Below are 19,474 nucleotides of genomic sequence, written 5' to 3'. Positions count from 1 at the left end.
AATAAACCGCCGTGCAGAAACGATATTCTGAAGTTCCGTGGAAGGACTGACTCTCCGAAGTCCAATGGCTCGTGTCACTCCCTCCTTTCTCGTTGCGTTGACACCTTGCCATTCCGTTCTTTCTATCCCGGCTCTTGCCTCATACGCGGGGTTCAAGACAAAATCCTCCTGCCCGGAAGGTTTTCGCTCGCTGAATATGCAATGAAGCTTACGAGTTCGGTTTCATTCGTCCGTCTGTCCGTCAGCTCGCTCGACCGTTTCACCTACACCCTTTTTCGGGGAACACTTTTCGGAAGCAACAGATATTGCCATTCATCGATCCTTTCGGAAACATTATGCTTCCTTCCGAAAACCTGCGTTCGACTGCGGTCGAACGAAAGTTTAGCGTGACTTTCTCTCAACTCTTGTCTTTACATACTTTTACATAATTCTGCTATCATCATAAAATCACTTTTTCTGTATTATTTTGACACTATAACAAAATAAATTTGCGTGTTTTAGAAATAGTTGATGTCTACTTAGATATCTGATTGCAATGTTATTTATAAACATTGATTACATAATACACTACTGGAAATTAGTAATTAGATATTAGTTATCACATACTGAGACTAACTTTATTTCTAGAAATTAAAAAATAATTGTTTTATACCGATTATTAATATAGTTTATGTCATAAAAAGATGCGTCTTAATAGATTTTGTTTTACTGACTGACATCGGCCGTTAATCAGTTTCTACGGTATAGCTCGATGCTGTTCTCTCGAGCGACCGAGTTCGCACAATGGTTCTTTGGAAGCAATTTAGGTCCTGCAAAACCGTCAGCCGATTTTCGAGGGTCCGTCCGTGTCCATCCGTCCGTCCGAAGAGACGACGGTGGACGCCCAGGCGTCGTCGCCGCTCACGGCATTGATCTGTCGGACGGCAGTCTTGATATCGACGGCGGGGAGGGTCCGGAAAGGCGGCTAGGAGGGTGCCTACTCCTACGAATCTCCCCTCGATCGACGCAAATGTAGGTGTATATTGTACGTACTGGCACTCGCTTCCATACCTATCGAGCTCGATCGGCGAGAGGGCGGTAGAACGTCTGGAGTTGTTGAAGTGGGGGGATGGGCAAAGGTGAGCCTTGAAAAGGATGGGTCAGGAGGAGAGGATGGAGAACGACCGTGTCCAGTCGTCATTCCGAGAGACGGCTCGTCACCCCGCATCCGAGACTGATTACATCTCCTCCCGCTCCTCCTACCTTCCTCTCTTCCCTGCTTTCCTCCGTCGGGACATTCGTCTCTCTCTTTTCCCTTTGCCTTCACCTCCGTTTTGAACCGATGCTCCTCTAGCGCGAGAGAAGAGACGTTAATCGAAGCAAATTGAACACGCCGCGGTTTTGAACGCTCAATTAAGTTCCCCTTGACGTTTCCACCCTTTTGCAATGTGAACTACGCGCACCCTATGTTTCGATGTAGTTTACTGTGGCATGCAGCGGCATGTGAATTTTGTGAGAAAGTTGGAAATTTGATCAATCGTTCCTAAATATATATACGGAAATGTGTGCTATACGCTTTTACTTTCTTTTTTCGCTGAATACGAAGCTTGTAAAATCAAGATACGTAATTCCCAAAACAAAAGTAATGGAATAACAGCCAATGAAGTGGTTCTTAATGACAGCCTTGGTTTATAGTCTCAGACGAAATTCTACGAACCCGACGAAAGATCGTCATTACCGGTAAACCTTTCAAATTGCAAATAAACCACTTATTTTTGCAACTTATGCACACAAGCTACACTAGAAGAGTCGAATTGAAATTGAAATTTTGCTTTATGTATATATTGTCTACAATTCTGAATAATTTTAATTTAGATTATTGTCAAAATGAGCGAAAAAGTTTATTATAAAGACTAACATAATTTGTCCGCTTGTAATTATTTTCTTTTCCTCAAAGTAGTTATCAACATCAAAAGACTTGCAATGACGAAAACAAAAAAATAAATGAGAGAAGGAATAAGAGATAACTGGTTGTGTATACAAACTAAGGAACCGCTAGAAGAAGAGGGGTTCTCGGGTTAGGTTGGTCGGCTGACCCGGTTGACAATCGATTGACGGCTGTCGCCAAGACCTCCACCCTTGCCTCTTTCTGTTTCGACGACCCCATCAACGCGTTGAACCCTCCTTCGCGCAGAACCTGTCTGCTCCGACAGGTCGAATAAGTTCCCCTAATTATCTTTCTTTATGGAACAGGAAATCGAGCCTTCCGACAATTAGCCACGTTTCATATTTCACGTTGTAATTTCTAATTCATTATCGTTTTTACTCCGTTCCATTCTATTGATTTCTGCCACGTAAGTTGAAAACATGTACTGACGTGACATGTGGTATGCAGATGACGTCCAACTGATGTTGACAATTATTAGTATGTCCATCACACTTGAATATTATAATAGAGCAACAGTGCTACGAGAGGTGAATGTTTCATGAAACGACGTGCATCCGGTTGTCATGTCCGGATGAGTTTTTGCGTCACGCGACACGAAATAAAATTGTGTAAAAATAATCCTAGTTCAGTTATATCATTGCGGAAAAGATAGGCCGCTGGAAAAGATTTTTTTCTCTCAGTGTCGCGCGACGAGTGCCAGTACAATCCATTTCCCTCGTTCTATCTCCTGAATTTAATTAAGGAGTTGCCAATGGCCGCCGATAAATTGTAGCTTCACCCGCATTCCCGTCGCAGCCGTCGAAGCGCGCGAAGCTCGATGACGAGGGAAGCGAAGATGGGAAGGCAGTCGCAAAGTAGCGCCGAGGTGTAAAGCAAGACCGCGCGAAGCGGGGTGAGTGCGTTGAACGGGAAAATGTACAACGAACGACCATCCCTCGTGGCGGTGGCGTGAGGAGGATACGTATCTGTATGGATGCATAATACGAAGCCGGCACGTACACACCAGTTCACCGGCTGCATGCACTCGTGGATATATACACACACGAACTTCTACTGCGGGCCTCTCATCCTGAGGAAGGTTTGCGAAGGACGGCGGCGGCGGGGTGAGTATAGCGGGCGGTGCTGGATATTATTTGCCGAGGACAGTGACAAACGCCCGTCAACGTCACTTCCACTCGTACCCTCAGCTTCCACCACTACCACCGCCGCTGCCGCTCTGCTGCCTTCTCCCTCCCATCTCTCCGCCGTTCCTCTCAGGAGCCAGGAACGTGACGAGCATATCTAGCTCTGGACCAACTCGTCATCTCTGCCAGCCATCAGAAGGCGCCTCTGGTGACTGCGATGGCACCACTACTACTAGCCCGCCGCCGCTACCAACACACCGCCACATTGCCAACTCCTCGCGCTCTCGCTACGTGTGTGTGAAATCGAAGAAGGTGAGAGGCGATGTAGCGCGGGTGGAAGGTCTGGTGGAGAAGAGGAGGAAGAGGTGGAGGCTTGACGTATCGCGGCCTCACGTCATCCCGTCTTACTCGACGCTGTCCGTCAGACGAACGAACTTCTGCTGCACGGAGAATATACGAGCGCTTCTCCACGATTTTGCTCTCGTGAAAAATCGTTATTGCCCGAGTCCTCCGAGATGACGTCCCTTCCGCGAGTCTTCCGCTCGAATTTTCGGACAATTTTTTCTACTTATCGCTTTATCAGACGATTTGTGTTCATTCTGTCCGCGCGATCGTCCGATTACTCACTTCTTTCCTTCTCGCTGCAGTATAACATCTATAGATTATATCATATAATTCTCATTTGAAAATAAATTTCTGATTAATTTCGCGCTGTTTCACACTCACTCGCAAAATTAATTATAATAAGTATTTCATTTGCATAATTTTAATTAAAATTTTTGTAACATTTGTTATATCATAACGCTTTTATCAAGACAGTATAAATTCACATCTGCTATAGAAATATAATATATATATATATATATATATATATATATACATATATATATGTGCACCATAAAAAAAAGTTAATGTATATTAGCATCTGGAACAATTGCCTGTCTATTCCATATTTCTATAATCACATAATCACATTTGCTATAGATAAAAATAAAATCTACAATATAGGTTTCTTGTGAATAAATTCTTTATGGAGAGCAATTTATATTAAAAATGTTAATCGTGTGGGAGATGTTTGCAAATGTTTGCGCATATTATTGTAATTACATTAGACCTGTTTTTGTTATCTTATCTTCGAGCAAGTACGTATGTATATGTATATACATGTATGAATGTACTGTAATCCAGCAAACTGGAAATATAACTAGATGAGTGCTCTAGTTGGTCGTGCGAGAAGAGTGGGGTTAGTTACGCAGAAGGGTGCACGCTTCAGCACCGAGACACACGGCAGGGGGGTCCGAGAGGGTAGGAGGAAGGAGAGAAGAGGGGAAGTAGGACCGTACAGAGGGGAAGGAGTCAGGGGCGTAGGTAGTCATTATGTGGAGGGAGGTGACGTCACTGACGGTGACGGATGGCTACACGTCAGGCAAGTATAAACCCCATGGTACCCAATAAATTATTGCAACTATAAATTACTTCTGTGCTCACGATATAATGCTACGGCTACTGCGACGGACGTTGTGTGCGTAGGACGTCGTATGTGCGGACATGTGTGTGTGCGTGCGCGTTATGTGGATTTGCGTGCCGATCCTCTGTGTATGTACGGTCGTGACGATACCAGCTCGGTGGGGCGAGCAAACAAAGGTGGTACGATGCCAGACTAACTAGGCTTGGTATGGGCATAGGTAACCCTCCCTCTCCCATGTACAGGACTTTCTTTCTTTCCCCCCGATGCTCTCTTTCGCGCTCTGTTTCTCCCATCTTCCCATTCTCTCTCTCTGTCTCTCTCTCTCTCTCTCTCGCTCGCTTCCTCGCTCCCTTTTCGCGGGGTACGCGTGCAAACGGGCTCCTCGATTTACGAACGTTTCTGACCACCATATCCTGCTGCACCGACGTTTTTATTCGCGTTATGGGAATATACGCTAAGCCGACGAAAGCGAGAAGTCTACAGGATTTACGAGAGCGTTCCCGCGCGAAAAGCTTTTTCTGCGATATTGATGATTCTGGACGAAGCGATTCACGTTGCCAAGGAAACAAGAGAAAATAGCGCTGTCATTATTTAAACATATAGCAATATTTGAAATCTCGGCGAGATGCCCAAAATGTATTTACTCAATAATAGCATTTTAATCGATTAAATTAATTGATCCGTTTGACCTGATTGCCGTTCAATTATCTTTGTTTGCGATAAAGTCAGAAATAATTTATTTCTTTGCTCGACGCTGAATATTAATGCGACTCGTCACATTAATATTCCCAAAACTAACATCTTCCCTATTATATTTAGATGACCCAGTTGACGCTCTTAGCACCTGCAGTTCAGAATGATGCATTCAAGAAGATGACAAATTCGAATCTCGCGGTGTAACAGCAAAACATTTTTAGAGTTTATAACGCATTCCTAGATCTTCGTAGATATGATCGTTTTTTTTTTTTTCGCACCGTTTCCAGAACTCTCGGCATTGCCTCGTCGCGATGGAAACCGTTGGGATAACATAATCCCAATATGTAATAAATATCGTCACGTCGGTCTCGTTCGACAATATTGGTGCGTCTGTCTCTCATCTGGATGCCTTTGGGGGTCAGGAAAGGGGGGCAGAGTGGGATCCGGCGGGGTATGGGAGGGTGGATATTATGGGCGAGCGAGTGAGTTATACGCCTTGCCGCATGTGTGTCGCATAAATCTGTTCCAACCTCGGTTCCCTGCCCCCTTACGACTACGCTGGAGCTGCTCTGGCTTCGAGCGACGGAGGACTGAGTGACTGACTGCCATCTCTTCACCCCTCTTGGCCATCACCTCTTACCGCTCGTGCAGCGTATATTTCCCTCAGCGAACTCTCTACTTCTCCAACTTTCCCCGTTTCCAACTACAGCACATACTGCCGAATGCCTGGCGCACTGACTGCAAGAGTGCGCGTAATTCGCGTTCGTTCAGTTTAAAATACGTGTTACTCAGTGCGCTGGAGGGAGAATTGGGCAATAGGAACTACGCGGTAATACACACCCTCTGCCCATTTTTCACGTACCGTGGCGCGAGAATTTTGTAGACAATTATCGTGTAAAAAAACTTTTATTAACAGATAAACACGAGTAAGTCAAACGATATATTTTGAGATTAGTAATACAGTATGAATGTTTATTTCTCTTGGAAAGAGCACTCAAAATGTAATAGATAAACTAATTTTTACTTATTACATTTTGCAGTGTCTACAGATATGTAGTATCAATGAGTTGCACATGTAATTAACATCGCAGAAAAGTTGTTTCTTTTGTGACAATTTGATGATTCATCGGCCAAACTGTCAGGACGATAGCTGATGGAGTGCTTCGTAAATCGCAGTCCGCGGCATTAGTAGAACTATATTTAGGCGGCTGTCCACCGATGAAGTGGCATTACCCTAAGTATCCGGTGACGCAAGATAAGTTATAGACTCCGAAACATGCAATTGCGAGGAATACGATGCAAATATCTCTCACCGCTCGGAAAACAGACCGAATAGAAGTGCAATATATAATATATACGCGGCAATACCGAAAGCTCTTAACGAACGCGTAACTTTAAAAGTATTCGGTTTACGCACAAGTAGCGTTACATCTCTTTGACTGGCGTAAGAGACAACGAGTGCTCGAGAGAATGACAAAGATACAATGTTCTCTTTGTGCAATAATGAGAGATATTCGAACAAAAGTTATTTGCGTCTTCATTTACTGAAGAAAACTGAAAACATAATTGCTATTAAAGAAACGTGCGCGTATATACAAATGTCGCTAGAGTTACGAGATACTAAGTGCGAGTTAAGACGCGAGTTATTTGCGTTGGGGAATCGAAGCTTGTCGGTGGACGTGAATTAACTGAGGTCCGTGTGAGAGAGGAAGATTGAGAGATGCACCTGCCGTTTGTGTCACCCATCCGTTACTCGAACGACAAGAACGCTTCTCTAATTTCCATTCACACTAATCCGTAACGGGGAACTATACGGGAGGAATCTTAGGAATTGATGCATATAAATTAGATAACGAGCATGCACGTTAATTAACGGTCCGCCCAGACACGAACGGCTGAAATAATCAAATCGCTTAGATAGCGATCGTAAAATCCCGCCGCCGGCAGTGCGAGAGAAGACTTTGAACCGTCCGATTCGACGCAGCCGTGAGAAAACACTCGACCATCATCTGCCTCGGCGTGGTTTACGCGCAACATCGTACGAAATCGCTTACTGCGCTTTCGAGCCGTCAAGGCGAGACGAACGCGCGAGCGGTGCGCAAGAACGATTCGGCCGAGGCGGCAAGACGAAGTCTTGAGAAGAACGAGACGAGAGAAGACGAACGACGAACAGACGCTCGAGGGGAGAAAAGATCGAGAGGCGCACCTGTCCTTCTGTACATCAGCCGTCCGTCATCCAGGCGACAGATCGACTCTGTCGGTGCGCACCGTTCTCCACCTTCTCTCCGCAACCGAGCGCTCGCGCGTACCACGTGGCATCGCACTTATTTACGTTGACACAATATTTATTAGGACGGATCGGTGAGTCGGCCGTTCGCTCATTCGCGCGCGCGCGCGCTTGCCAGCCTATTTCGGGACTATCTTCCCCTTTTTTGCTCGCACCGACGACGACGACGACGACGACGACAACGACGACGACGATGACGACGAACTAGCCAGCCGTTTCACGAGAAACATTCACTCTTCTTTGGGATTAAGACGCGAACTGGTCAGACACCTTATTTTCCTCTTACTCGTCAAGACGCGCCGGATGCGCCGCCGCTCGCTTCGCCAATTGCATCCCACGTTAAACGTTCGTCACGGAAGTTTTTATTTCAGGCTATGACGGCGATCAGACAGGCGCATCGTTGGTCTGTACGAGCTTTATGTCACATTTTCTAACTGCGTGATTTCTGCAACATTTCAATATTCTTGCGAAAACAAAGTGTTTACTTTTTCTTATGAATTTCACGCGTTTTTCAAATATATAGTCTTATTATCTGAAAATGACGGTTTATCTAAAATAATATATTTTATTTTACTTAATGTATGTTTTTGTTTATTTTAATTAATGTGATATTAAAAAAAGAACAAAATTACTTTATTACTGATCTAATTATATTAATCTAAGACTCTCTTTAACAAATATTAATTTTATGCCTCGCGAACAATAGGTTTTAAAATAAGAATTAAGTCGTTGTGCGCAGCACAATTCACTCTTTGTACTTTCTACATTGCCCGGAAAGAAGTGGATATTCGAGGTTCGCGCGGGGCCGCAAACGCCACTTCGCGAGAGGATATGACAGGGGCTGTGTAAACGCGGCGATAACCGGATGGATCGACACCAGCTGCTCTATGTTTGTTGCCGGTTCTATAAATAGGCCAGTCGGCCCTTTCTCCTCCTCGCGTTCGCGCTTCGCACCCACCACCCTCCTCGTCGCCATCGTCATGCTCTTTCTCTTCCTCGCGATGCTTGAGAGATGTTACTTCGCTGACAATTATTGTTGTCACGGCCTCCGCTCCGGCAGTCGGTAACAGGACTGACACTTCGAAAGGCAGCGTGACGGAAAGCGCAAGAAAGAGCGGCGGAGAGGACGACACCGAGCGGCTTGGCAGGGAGAGATAGAGAGAAAGGAGGCGGCAGGGTGACGAACGAGGGGGGAGGAGAAGAGTGACGGATATCGTGATGAAGGCGTCCTCCTGTCACCTCTCTCCCGTTCCCGTTCTTCGCGGCGCCCTCGCCGCCAGCACGTTTGCACGGCTTCTCTCTTCGGACCACGTCCGGTTCAAGATGCTGCCAGAATTGCGCGCGAAGGTCCAGCGGCCGAAAAGAAAGAGTCGAATCCATATGAGATCTCATCTTTCGCAGTATCTTTCAAGACAGCTGCGCTCGTGTCTTAGTCGCGACTGCTGCGAAGGCAATTTAATCACATTGGTTATCATCTAATGAGATCTAAAAATGATTTTCTGAGCGAAATTAATATTGCCCGAACGTACAATGTTACATTAACATTTTATATTTTTTCACTTTATTTTCTACAAACGATTATTGCGTCGTAATACGAAAGAAAATTTTCAGGTGACAATAAAGTCATCGATGTAAATGGCTATACTTTGACAAAATGTCACGTAATGCGATAATGAGCGTTTTATTATATTGATTCTTCTGAAAGATGAAATTTGTCAACAACAGCAATGTGATTCTACTGTCGATAACTATATATGTCGTTTCGGATATTTATCAATCGCCGCGCGACGTCGAGCAACATTGTGCGCGCCGTTAAAAGTCAAAGAGAGAAATAAACGCGCGTTTCTTTGCGTCGCGATTCTCCGCTTCGGAATATTAATCGCGTTCTTCACTGATCCTGACTTTTGCCTAATGTAAAACGCCATGAGGACGGATGCTACTAACGAAGAGCGAAACGAGTTCGCGGATTTCGCCTTCCTGAGCAGCGGGAGCAGCGACGCATCGATCATCACTGTCGCCTGTTGCGCGATTGGACGGACGGACGAACGGACAGACGGTCGGTCGGTCGGTCGGTCTTACCGGACGTGCACACCATCCATCCATCATTCAGTCGTCGTACCTGCATCAACGAACGCATCTTCGGCGCCTCCGTGTGCGCACGAGCATTAATACCATTCCACGAAGAACGCGCGAGACGATTAGCCCGATCGGTCTGCTATATTTCGGGCCGCGTCGTAAATTATTTCGCGCGGCCGCATTAAATTTATCGCTTGCGATGCTCGAGACCAGTTTCGAGACGAACGAGTACCACTTAACTGGTGACTTTTATTTGCAATCGAGATGCGATTGACGTGCGACCAAATTTCTCGCTCTTTATATCAGATAGCTGCGACAAGTTCTAGAATCTTGAAACTTTGAACTGAAAATTGATACCTCTATCCAATTTCGTTATAAATATATCTTTTATCTGTAAAAGAACTATATACGAGAAGGGAACATAATTGTAAGATTGAAATCAGCAAACATAAAATGTTCAATCCCTATACATATTTCAATATTTTAATGTAACAAAAATCCTAGATGTTCGATTTGTTGTAGAAAAGTAACAAATAATAATATATAAATAAATAAATACACACATATATACACCTTAGTTATTTTCGTGCAGTCTCGGTCTCAATATAGTTGACAGATATAAGTTTCATTATGTATTATCCCGCACGCTTTTAATCGCTACATTCGACAGATGAAGTGAAGATTAGCGTCTTCGAAGAGATGAGAAACGCAGATTGACAACGTCAAAAATATCTTTCACAGCTTATCCGCCGTCTGTCGTGGACTCCTTACGTGTGATATAACACCGCGCAAGGACTGTCACTAAAATATGAACGTTAATAACCCATACACGCGTTCGAGCAGCACGAACACCGCGCGTCTTGCCAAAACGCCGATCTTTTTTTCGCGGGATACAGCTTTTGCGTCGCCGGACCTTCTGTCCATCATTCACCGTCAAGCCCAAATGTCTTTGCTCTGTTATCCCCCACTGCTTCGTGTCTCTCGTGTTTCTCTTCTTCTCACTCATCATCTCGGATCTTTACCGATGTGTGCGCTACTGCGACGTTGGCGCGACGTCTAATCGCGCACAGAAATTTCACGTCCGCGCCAGAACGAATTAATATACGAATCTCTTTTGAATTGCTCACTCTTGTTGTATACTATCGCAAACTAGATGATGTTTCAAGAGAACATACCAATCAAAGAAGTAGATTTTAATCCGCGATATTTTGTATTTTTAAGTGCGCGCAAACGATGAAAATAATTGAGCGGTCATTTTTATTAATTTTTTGTCAATATCAACAGACATAAAAATTATTGTAGAGAACAACAGTTTTTATATAAAACAAATATTTATATGTATGAATGAATTTCCTACATCATATATACAAACTAGTAGAAATAATAGAGAAATAGTTTTTTCTCAAACAGAGTTGTATTATTAATACTATTAAATGTCACCGATAAAATTATGCTTGAGCTATTAATTGTACAAATGTTAATTAGATACGCTATGTTCGTTAATAGTAAATTATCAGTTATTAATGGCGAGCTTATCGACAATGTAAATCAGTGAAAGGATAGACTTTGATGTTGAACAATTTATGTTCGCGATGCGCGCACACACAGTAACTTCGCTATCATTCGGTAAGAGCGTACTTGTGTAGCGAATGATCGCCAGCGTGGTGATAAAGTCCTCACCGATCGGCCTCTACGATAAATAATCACTCGGTTGTGTGATACCTTCACCCCCGTCGCGGTAATTTATCGCCACGTGCAAAGCGTGTGCAGTTAAGCGGGTTATCATCGGTGAATACCTCTTTCAGCGTTGCGTCTTATTCGCAGTGTGCGGGATATGTAATATTGTACGAGAGACTTGTACGCGTTCTTTGGAATCAGGTGTAGTAAGAATAATATATATCTTAAGGATATTGAATTTTTCTCACCAAAGTGTCTACAAATATCGTGACACAATGCAAATCGGAAAACGACAATCAAAGCTACCAAGATTTTCGTTGAGGCTGCTTGTTTGAGACTAGCTTTGGCTCATGACGAGCACCAGTCGAATCAACGGATGGTAGTCGAAATCGCGCATCGGCAGACGTCCTTACAGACGTCAGATTTCGTAGCGTTCGATCGGAACGAAATGAAAAGCGCGAACGAAGCTTCGTGGATTGCGGCGCGTAATATTCGCGGCAACTCGCGCGCGCGATTTTGTTACAAGACGGCACGACAATTTTGCAGCAGAAACACCGGCCCGGGGAAATCCAAGATCTCCGAGCCCGGTATTTCAAGGCGGGGGTGACTTGAAAGGGTAGCTGCTAGAAAGCGGACGCGCGAACGAGGGAAAGAGAAAACGAGAGAGGGAAAGATTTCGAGTACACGTAGAGAAGGCGACGGCAGCAGGGAAAAGCAATCGGGCGACGCGGATTCAGGGTTTTCACAGCTCTTGTCGATCGCGCGAGATTGAACGAGGCGTGTCCAAGTGCCGCGACTTCGGAATATCCGTGGAAAATTGAAGGAGAGCACGGTCTATGCGGATTCCGCTTCCAACGGACCCACAGCTAGGCATTGCTTCCGTCGTGTCGATCGCTTTTTAAACGGTTAACCGATGGCTTTCTATCACGGCGTTTCTGCATACATTTAATACACTGACATTGCTGACTAAAAATTTGACCGTATTTAAAAATACGCCTTAAATATATATTATTCGAATAAGTTCAAGTTTGTAAAAACAGAAAAAAACCAAAACATATTAAAAAATATATTCAACTTATTTTAAAAACGAGATATCGGATAATTTATCAGACAGATCCTGTTCTTTTTATTCAAATTTTAACTGCGTTACTCTGCTTATACATTTTTAATATGGACATATACGATCAATGTTGTCAGCAAGTTCTTTTGACGGGACACCTCGGGAATTGTACACATAGATGTAGGAATTCTGATCGGGAAACACGTTTTACGATGACGCGAGTAGCAACGTGAGGAACGTAGCGATGGCTCGTAGTGGAAGGGGAAATTCGACAGACTGATGGAGTGAGTGTTGACTTAGGATAACAGTCGCCTCATCAGTCAATCAGTCAGGTAGACAACGGTAGGAAGGTACTCCGTCTTCGGTTGGAGCCTGTCGTCTTGTTCTGTTCACGTCGTCCTAAAGAACACCTAAGTGAGTCACGAATTTGACCACCTGACATTCAAGGGACTCGAGATCGAGGGCCAAAATGAAAATAAAAAAACAAAAATGGTAGGACTAGTTGAAGAGATCGAATGCTAAAGAAGTCTGTTTGTGGTCTCGATATCAAGTGCATTGATCTTGATTCTTCTTAAAAAAATATTTCTTAATTCATATCAGTCTCTAAAGCCATATTGACAAAAAGAAAAACTAGTGAGTTTACTTGATAATAAAAATGTAAACATTTTCCTTTCAAATTCCTTCAAATCGTAAAATTATTCAAATAAATGCAGGTTAAATAACGATTAAATATTAATAGTTTTCAAAAGATCTTATGCTGGTTTAATTATTAAAATTCGGATGTGCAACTCTGATTATTTTTATGTGTGTAAAACATTAAACAGACATTAAATTAACTAATCAAATATTATTTTGTTCCTCATTATTAGTATCGGTTGCAACCACATTTAAAGTATATTTTACGGATGTCTCAGATTATAACCGTCTTTTGTTCATACTCACGAAACAAAAGCGACATTCTTCTGAGCTCGCAGCCGCGACTCTCCCAATCGATTCGAAAAATCTGGATCATCACTTGAGGAAGTCGTAAATCAACGTCTTGTATTTCTCGAATACGGATTGGGTATGAGGCTTTCAAAGCCGGTCTCCTCGGTAGGAGGAATCGCGGGGTTGGTGGCTGAGGGGGAGCGAAAGAGACACGGAAAGAAGGACAGAAGGCACGCGCGAGGGAAGAGAGGAAGAGAGACGCGGAGGAAGGAGAAAACGGATTCACCCGTCAGTCACTCTCTGGCAGACCGCGAGAGAATCACAATGCGAGGGCCTCCCTCTTCTCACCGTCCCTCCTCGTCCTTCTGTCCGCCCGTCCGTTCGTCCGTCTGTCTGCCTGTCCATCCGTTCGTCTCTTCGTCTGCCTCCTGTCACTCTCCCCGCCAGCCTTCCGACGGTTCTCGCATCAGAAATTCATCTCCTCTCCTGTCCTCCTCCGAGTTCTCCTTTTGTTCCTTCCCTGCCGCCGCAGCCGCCGGCTTGTTATTATGTACTGTTTTATTGCCAGAACGTTGCTTAAAGTTCGACCCGATTACTTGCCTCGGTGGGCCGTGGTGGTGGCGTCATTGCCGCAGTTGCGATCGCGGGATATTCGCTCGAGATAACCATGCGCGCGAGTAGTATTACTTATCAAAGATCCGTCTCAGAAGGCGTCCCGACAACTTCGCTCGACCGACGTGCAAGAGACGAGAAATTAACTTCTTGCTCCTTCGTGAAATCGGCCAGCAAAGATCTCTTCTGTGTGATGTATGCAGCTCTATATTCTAACACGATGGTTATGTAATTACCGGTATCCACCGACGGCCTGTCTGGCAATGAAGAACGAAGCAAAAGCGGCAGCGGACTCTCGTTTATGTGGTAGCTCTCACATAGTTGATTGCATCTCGCGCGGTTTCATAGTTGATTGCAAACATCTAAATAACACATTGCATCGGCAGAAAATATAAACTTATCTTTTGAATCGGGCTTATTTGATATCTACGCTTAATATAGATTTCAAGCAGAACGACAATAAGACTATGCATTGTATTAATTAAATGTATATAGATATTAAATGTATACACAATATATATACACATATATACAAAAGAGTATTTTTTAAATATCTTTTTTAAGATATGTTTAACGTGTTACTTTAGTTAGTATCTCTTGTTTTTATTTTCTTTTAATCGCATTATGAGCTATGTTTTTAAATCACACTTATATTAATTATCTCAACTATTTTATGTGGCTTTTACAAGTGCACATGTTTTATATAACAAACAATTAAACAGACACCTCTCTCTTGCGGTATAAATTTTATTGTTTGGCGTAGATACTAATTAATAGTAAACTTAACCATTTAGTTCGTTGATTGCGCATAAATCACTTAGGTACACAAACTGACACGAGGGCGTATACTTATGCGCACGTTACAATTTACACCTTGCTAATAGCTGTAATTTATGAACATGCACTGAAGAATCTCTCTCTCAATTTTTTTATTTTGTCATTTGTAAAGGCGCGTTTTATTTTGATGACTCGCTCCGCCTTCGCGCATCTAGAATAAAATAGTTTTTTGGAAGAAAAAGTAATCTTAAGAGAATACGTTCGAAAATTGAAAAACGGAAAATAATCGATTCTTAATTTTAATCACATTAAATTAAAATTCTAGAATGTTTATACGTTGCAAACTTATTATGGTTTATAAGACTAAAGTGTGTTTACTTATATATCTAAATATAATTAATTTTCTTTAATTAATCCGGAAACGATAGATACATATTTAATTAAAATCGGCGTTCCTTTCTCTCACAAAAAATGTCGCGACTATGTAAAAGATTAGGATTCACTAACAATTAGAGCAACTGCCGATCGTCTATGTGAATAGCGAGCGTGACTACCTGACTTGTTGTTCAGCCTTACGGCTATAGCTCGCGGAATAGCTAATATCGTCGCGGCACCAGTACCAGTTAGCCATTGGTACATTACCAGCATGTGCATGCCAATATATGCAGGTGTTAGCTATGTATATCCCGTAGCTCGTGCGCAGGTTTGTCGTGAGAGTAACCGAGGGAAGGCACGACAAAAGAGCAAGAGAAAAGCAGAGAATGCACAGCGACATACATTTGTAAAAGAGAGTGGAAAAGAAAAGCAGAAAAAATCAGGCAGATCACCTAACGGACTAGAAAGCGGATGCTCCTCCGATAAGACTAATTATTGTTGTGGACCAAAGTCGTAGGCGGATATTGGCGCAGAGCCATCGCAAAGATAGCGCGCGATCCACTCTGTGCACTAATACACCACGCTTCTTTCTAACGTGTGTCGGTTCGAATGAGTCAAGGACAGGAGGAACGCCGTAGATATCGGCCGGTAGCATCTCGCCGAGTGTCAAGAGACTCGGCCGCTTTTAAGCTCAGTAAGCCACGCTCATCGTTCTCGATCGGCGTATCTCACCCGGCGACTACATCCAGGATATGCAATCCGGTGCGGTCCTTGTTAGCGGTCTACCAATAGGCCCGCACGAACTCCGCTCCATGCGAGTATTTGCATCGTACAGAATCCGATGTCGGCATCCTATCGATCCTGATCGCCATACTTTCGAATCACGGAATCCTTATGATCTTTGTCATTAAAGTTGAATAGCATGTACTTTGTTTTTTTTATTAAAGGATTCCAATGATTATTAATAATGAATGATATACTGCAACTTCATAATACAGTAAACAAACTGTCTGTATATATAAAATTGTTTAAAAAAACCTTAAATACACAAATTAGCTAAATAATAAGTTAATCGTATATAATAAGTGAGAGATGTTGTCTTGTCGCGCCTTTTCAAGTTCGATAATTTTACTATCTACTTATCGTCATACATTATATATGAAGATTAGAACACCATGTGTTCTTATGAAACGAAGCAGCGGTCGTTGAAATCTCTCACTAGAAGACAAAGGTGACGTCGCAGAGCTACGGTTGCGATCGAAATTTCGGAACGGCATCGCTTCGGAGTTTAATTCTATTTCGTGAATATGAGATGAGAACAGATCGCGAGAAAGGAAACCGAAATGAGCGACACGCAAATGCCAAATTCTACAGAACTTCGACAAGCGAGGGGAACCAAAAGGGTTAAAAGACTGTGTTCGTGGCGGGCGGGGCTGTTCTCTGGTGGTCCGCCCGCTCGCTTCCTCGACTTCTTGTATTCCCCTCTTCGATACGTGCTGGATCCGAGCGATCCTCCTTTTATCTCTCGTCGTCGCCCCGTCGTTTTCTCTTCGCCGTGCACCTATCGTCCTGCGGCTGGTCTCGACCGGATCGGCCAGCCAGTCGCCTTCCATCGAATGGTCCGCGCCGGGGTCCCGCAGAGTCCGCTTTGCTGTAGAGACAATGGACAATGGGGACATAAATCTGCGTAATTAGTTGCTGATGCTCCCGCGGATCAATGTGCGATCTCTTTTCTCTCCCTCTTTCGTGGCCTGTCCGCGAACAAACGATCGTTTGGTTGGTCACTCGGCAAAGTAGGACGGTGCTCCTGGTTGTCCCCACCCTCTACAAGGGGAGGTGTGCTGACCACCTTCCGCCTCTTTCGCCCTGCTCGCGTTTAGCAGGCGATTGCTCGCGACCGAGGACACTCGGCACTCCCTTTTTCAAAGAGGATGTGCCGAACAAGATGGCGACCATGTGAGTTCATGTCGAGCATTTTGGGCCCGTCGAGAGCTTATTTTTATTGATTGTCAGAAAGCTGCACATAGCAGTAATTTGATGTGATCTTTTGACACATGCTAATTTAATATGCAGATTGTGTTTTGAAAAAACCGCACAGTAATTAGTTGTCATAACATGATATTAAAGAAATGTTAGAAAAAAATTGTGCGATGTAATTTTTCCAAATATCTTGTGACTATCGTTAGATCAAGTCTTTGACGCATAGTTACGGTGACAACATCGCACCATTTATTACGAAAGGTTCAAATGGAAACGATTTGATTAAAACTCATAATACAGATGATGGAACTCCTTGTCCCACCAGACAATACTCGTCGACGACAACGACGTATCCGACATAGCTCGCATTTTCTCTTTCTTCCCCTTCTCCTCATCTCTTTCTCTCTCTTCCTCTCTTTTGGGGATCGTATTCGTCGCCATCGTCGTTCTCGTCGCCATCGTCGTTGTCGTCGTCGTTGCCGTCGCGAAAGGCTGATAAATGAACCGATAGTGCCATTGTGTTACTCGCCATCTAAACCTTTATATCATTCCTAGGTACTTAGCTTCGTCATTTCTCAGTATCTCCACTCGTAGGTCGTATGTTCTTCTCTGCTCTTCTATCAAGATACGGCGAATGACAGAAGGATTTGATTCGCGTCCTACATCAACGATCTCCACGAAGAAAAGACGATACATGATATCGGTGTCGTCAACTGATACTTATTCGCGTTTTATTTCTTCAGTTTCTGACTTTCTTGATCGCGAATCCTGAAATACAAGTTTGCTTATCTGTCACGTAATGGGATTATACTAGTAGCAATCTTTTGCTCTCTGTAACAGTCATTTCATACTTTTGACACATCTTATCTTTGTAAATGCAATAAAAATTCAAATGATAGGTTAACGAAATATTATTTAGACTGGTAAGTTTTATATTTTTTTTATGATGATATTATGGTAAAATATTGGCATTATTTGTTATATATATATGTATAGAACACGTAGTTATTTTATAAAATGCGGCATGTTAATATAGAGTAGCTTTCCGCATAGCTGCTTTTGCGATTGATAACGACGATTAATCCGTTTGTTTGATGATTTGTTTTAGGGGAGGACGGCGTCGAAGGCTCTGCGCCCGGTACAGACCTCCAAGGTGAGGAGGGCGATTGTGTAGACGAGGATGGCCCTATTAGCCCCAGCGAAAGGGGCTGCGCGCCCGCAGGAGCAAAAGAGGACGACGACGGCGAGGGAACGGACGAGGAAGACGACGAGGAGGCATCGCCACCTACACCGCCGCCTTCCGCTACCTCGAGGTTAAACCCTACTATCCTGAGAGACACAGGACCTCCGGACAGGTAGATATTTTATTTATATAATTTTTCTATATAATTATTTTATCTTTATATAATGAATGATTCATTTGAAAGACTGTCAATGTTGATTTGATTACAAATAATTTAATTTTATTGACTTTCTACATTTTTCGGTTTACATAATCCTTAATTATTATAGAACTTACTTAATTATTAGATTAATTTTTTTATTTAATTAATTATTTATTATAGGGTAAGTTTATTAAGAAATTTTACATATATATATATATTGAACTCTTTATCAACTGTCGTAATTATACAGTCATTTGAATTTACATATGTCTTGATAAATAAATTTATACTTGATTTATATATTTTACTCGATTAACTCAGGCACTTTGCTGAAGACGATCCTAATTTCTGGGATCAAAACGTCTAATTTAAGACAAATAATAATTAATATTTTCTACCATGCTATGATTTATTGGCTCGTACTGATTCTTCTATTCAATTTTCAAAACTTTCGTAATTAACTACAACAAAAAAACTGATTACAATGAGAAAATAAAAAACTATCTAGTAATACGTAATGTAAACACTTAAAGATACCATTTGTAGTTTACAAGTTTAAACTGCCATAAATAGTGATAACTTTTATTCGTCAGCATAAACTTATCCCTGTATATCAACTTTCCTCCGTCTCTCCCTTGCACATTTATCAGCGCCTATATATATTTATGCCTATATACATACGCTTCCGCCTGCGTGTCTTCACACACAAACACGAGGAAACGCAAAGGAGACGCTCGACATCAAACATTTCTCGTGTATAACGGACCGGCACGTGCAAATCAACCGCAAATAGTCGGACAAGAGAGTAATCTTTCGGCACGAATCACGCTAGGGTCGTAAAAGCGACACGCGTAATGGCGAACGTAACGTAGAAGCGCGTTCCTAAACTTCGATCAACATTGTCTGTTGGAAACTCATTAGATGGTGCTTTATCGTAGAGTGGGGAATGCTTTTTATAATAAAGCGTGTAAATCATCACGAGCCGCGCCGACGCGACACCGCGAAGCTTTGATGTTCGCCGTAGTCAGGCGCCCCTCGTGTGTACACGGTATGTCATTGTTTAAGAGCAACAAATCGTCACGGATTTCTCCGTCTCTCCTTCT

General features: G+C 43.1%; 1 protein-coding gene across 4 annotated transcripts in view; it reads left to right on the top strand.

Moving 5' to 3' along the window:
- Window positions 1–19,474, top strand: part of LOC109855031 (protein tiptop) — a 131,057-nt gene that overhangs the window by 103,492 nt on the left and 8,091 nt on the right. For all 4 annotated transcript variants that reach the window (XM_020428838.1, XM_020428809.1, XM_020428818.1 and 1 more), the window contains one exon: window positions 18,095–18,341. In XM_020428838.1, the coding sequence (XP_020284427.1) occupies window positions 18,095–18,341 (247 nt within the window). The remainder of the gene's footprint in view (window positions 1–18,094; window positions 18,342–19,474) is intronic.

Source organism: Pseudomyrmex gracilis, unplaced genomic scaffold, assembly GCF_002006095.1.
Source record: "Pseudomyrmex gracilis isolate BER0280 unplaced genomic scaffold, ASM200609v1 scaffold_3, whole genome shotgun sequence".
NCBI classification, from domain to species: Eukaryota; Metazoa; Arthropoda; class Insecta; order Hymenoptera; family Formicidae; genus Pseudomyrmex; species Pseudomyrmex gracilis.
This window is presented reverse-complemented; position numbering and strand designations above follow the sequence as displayed.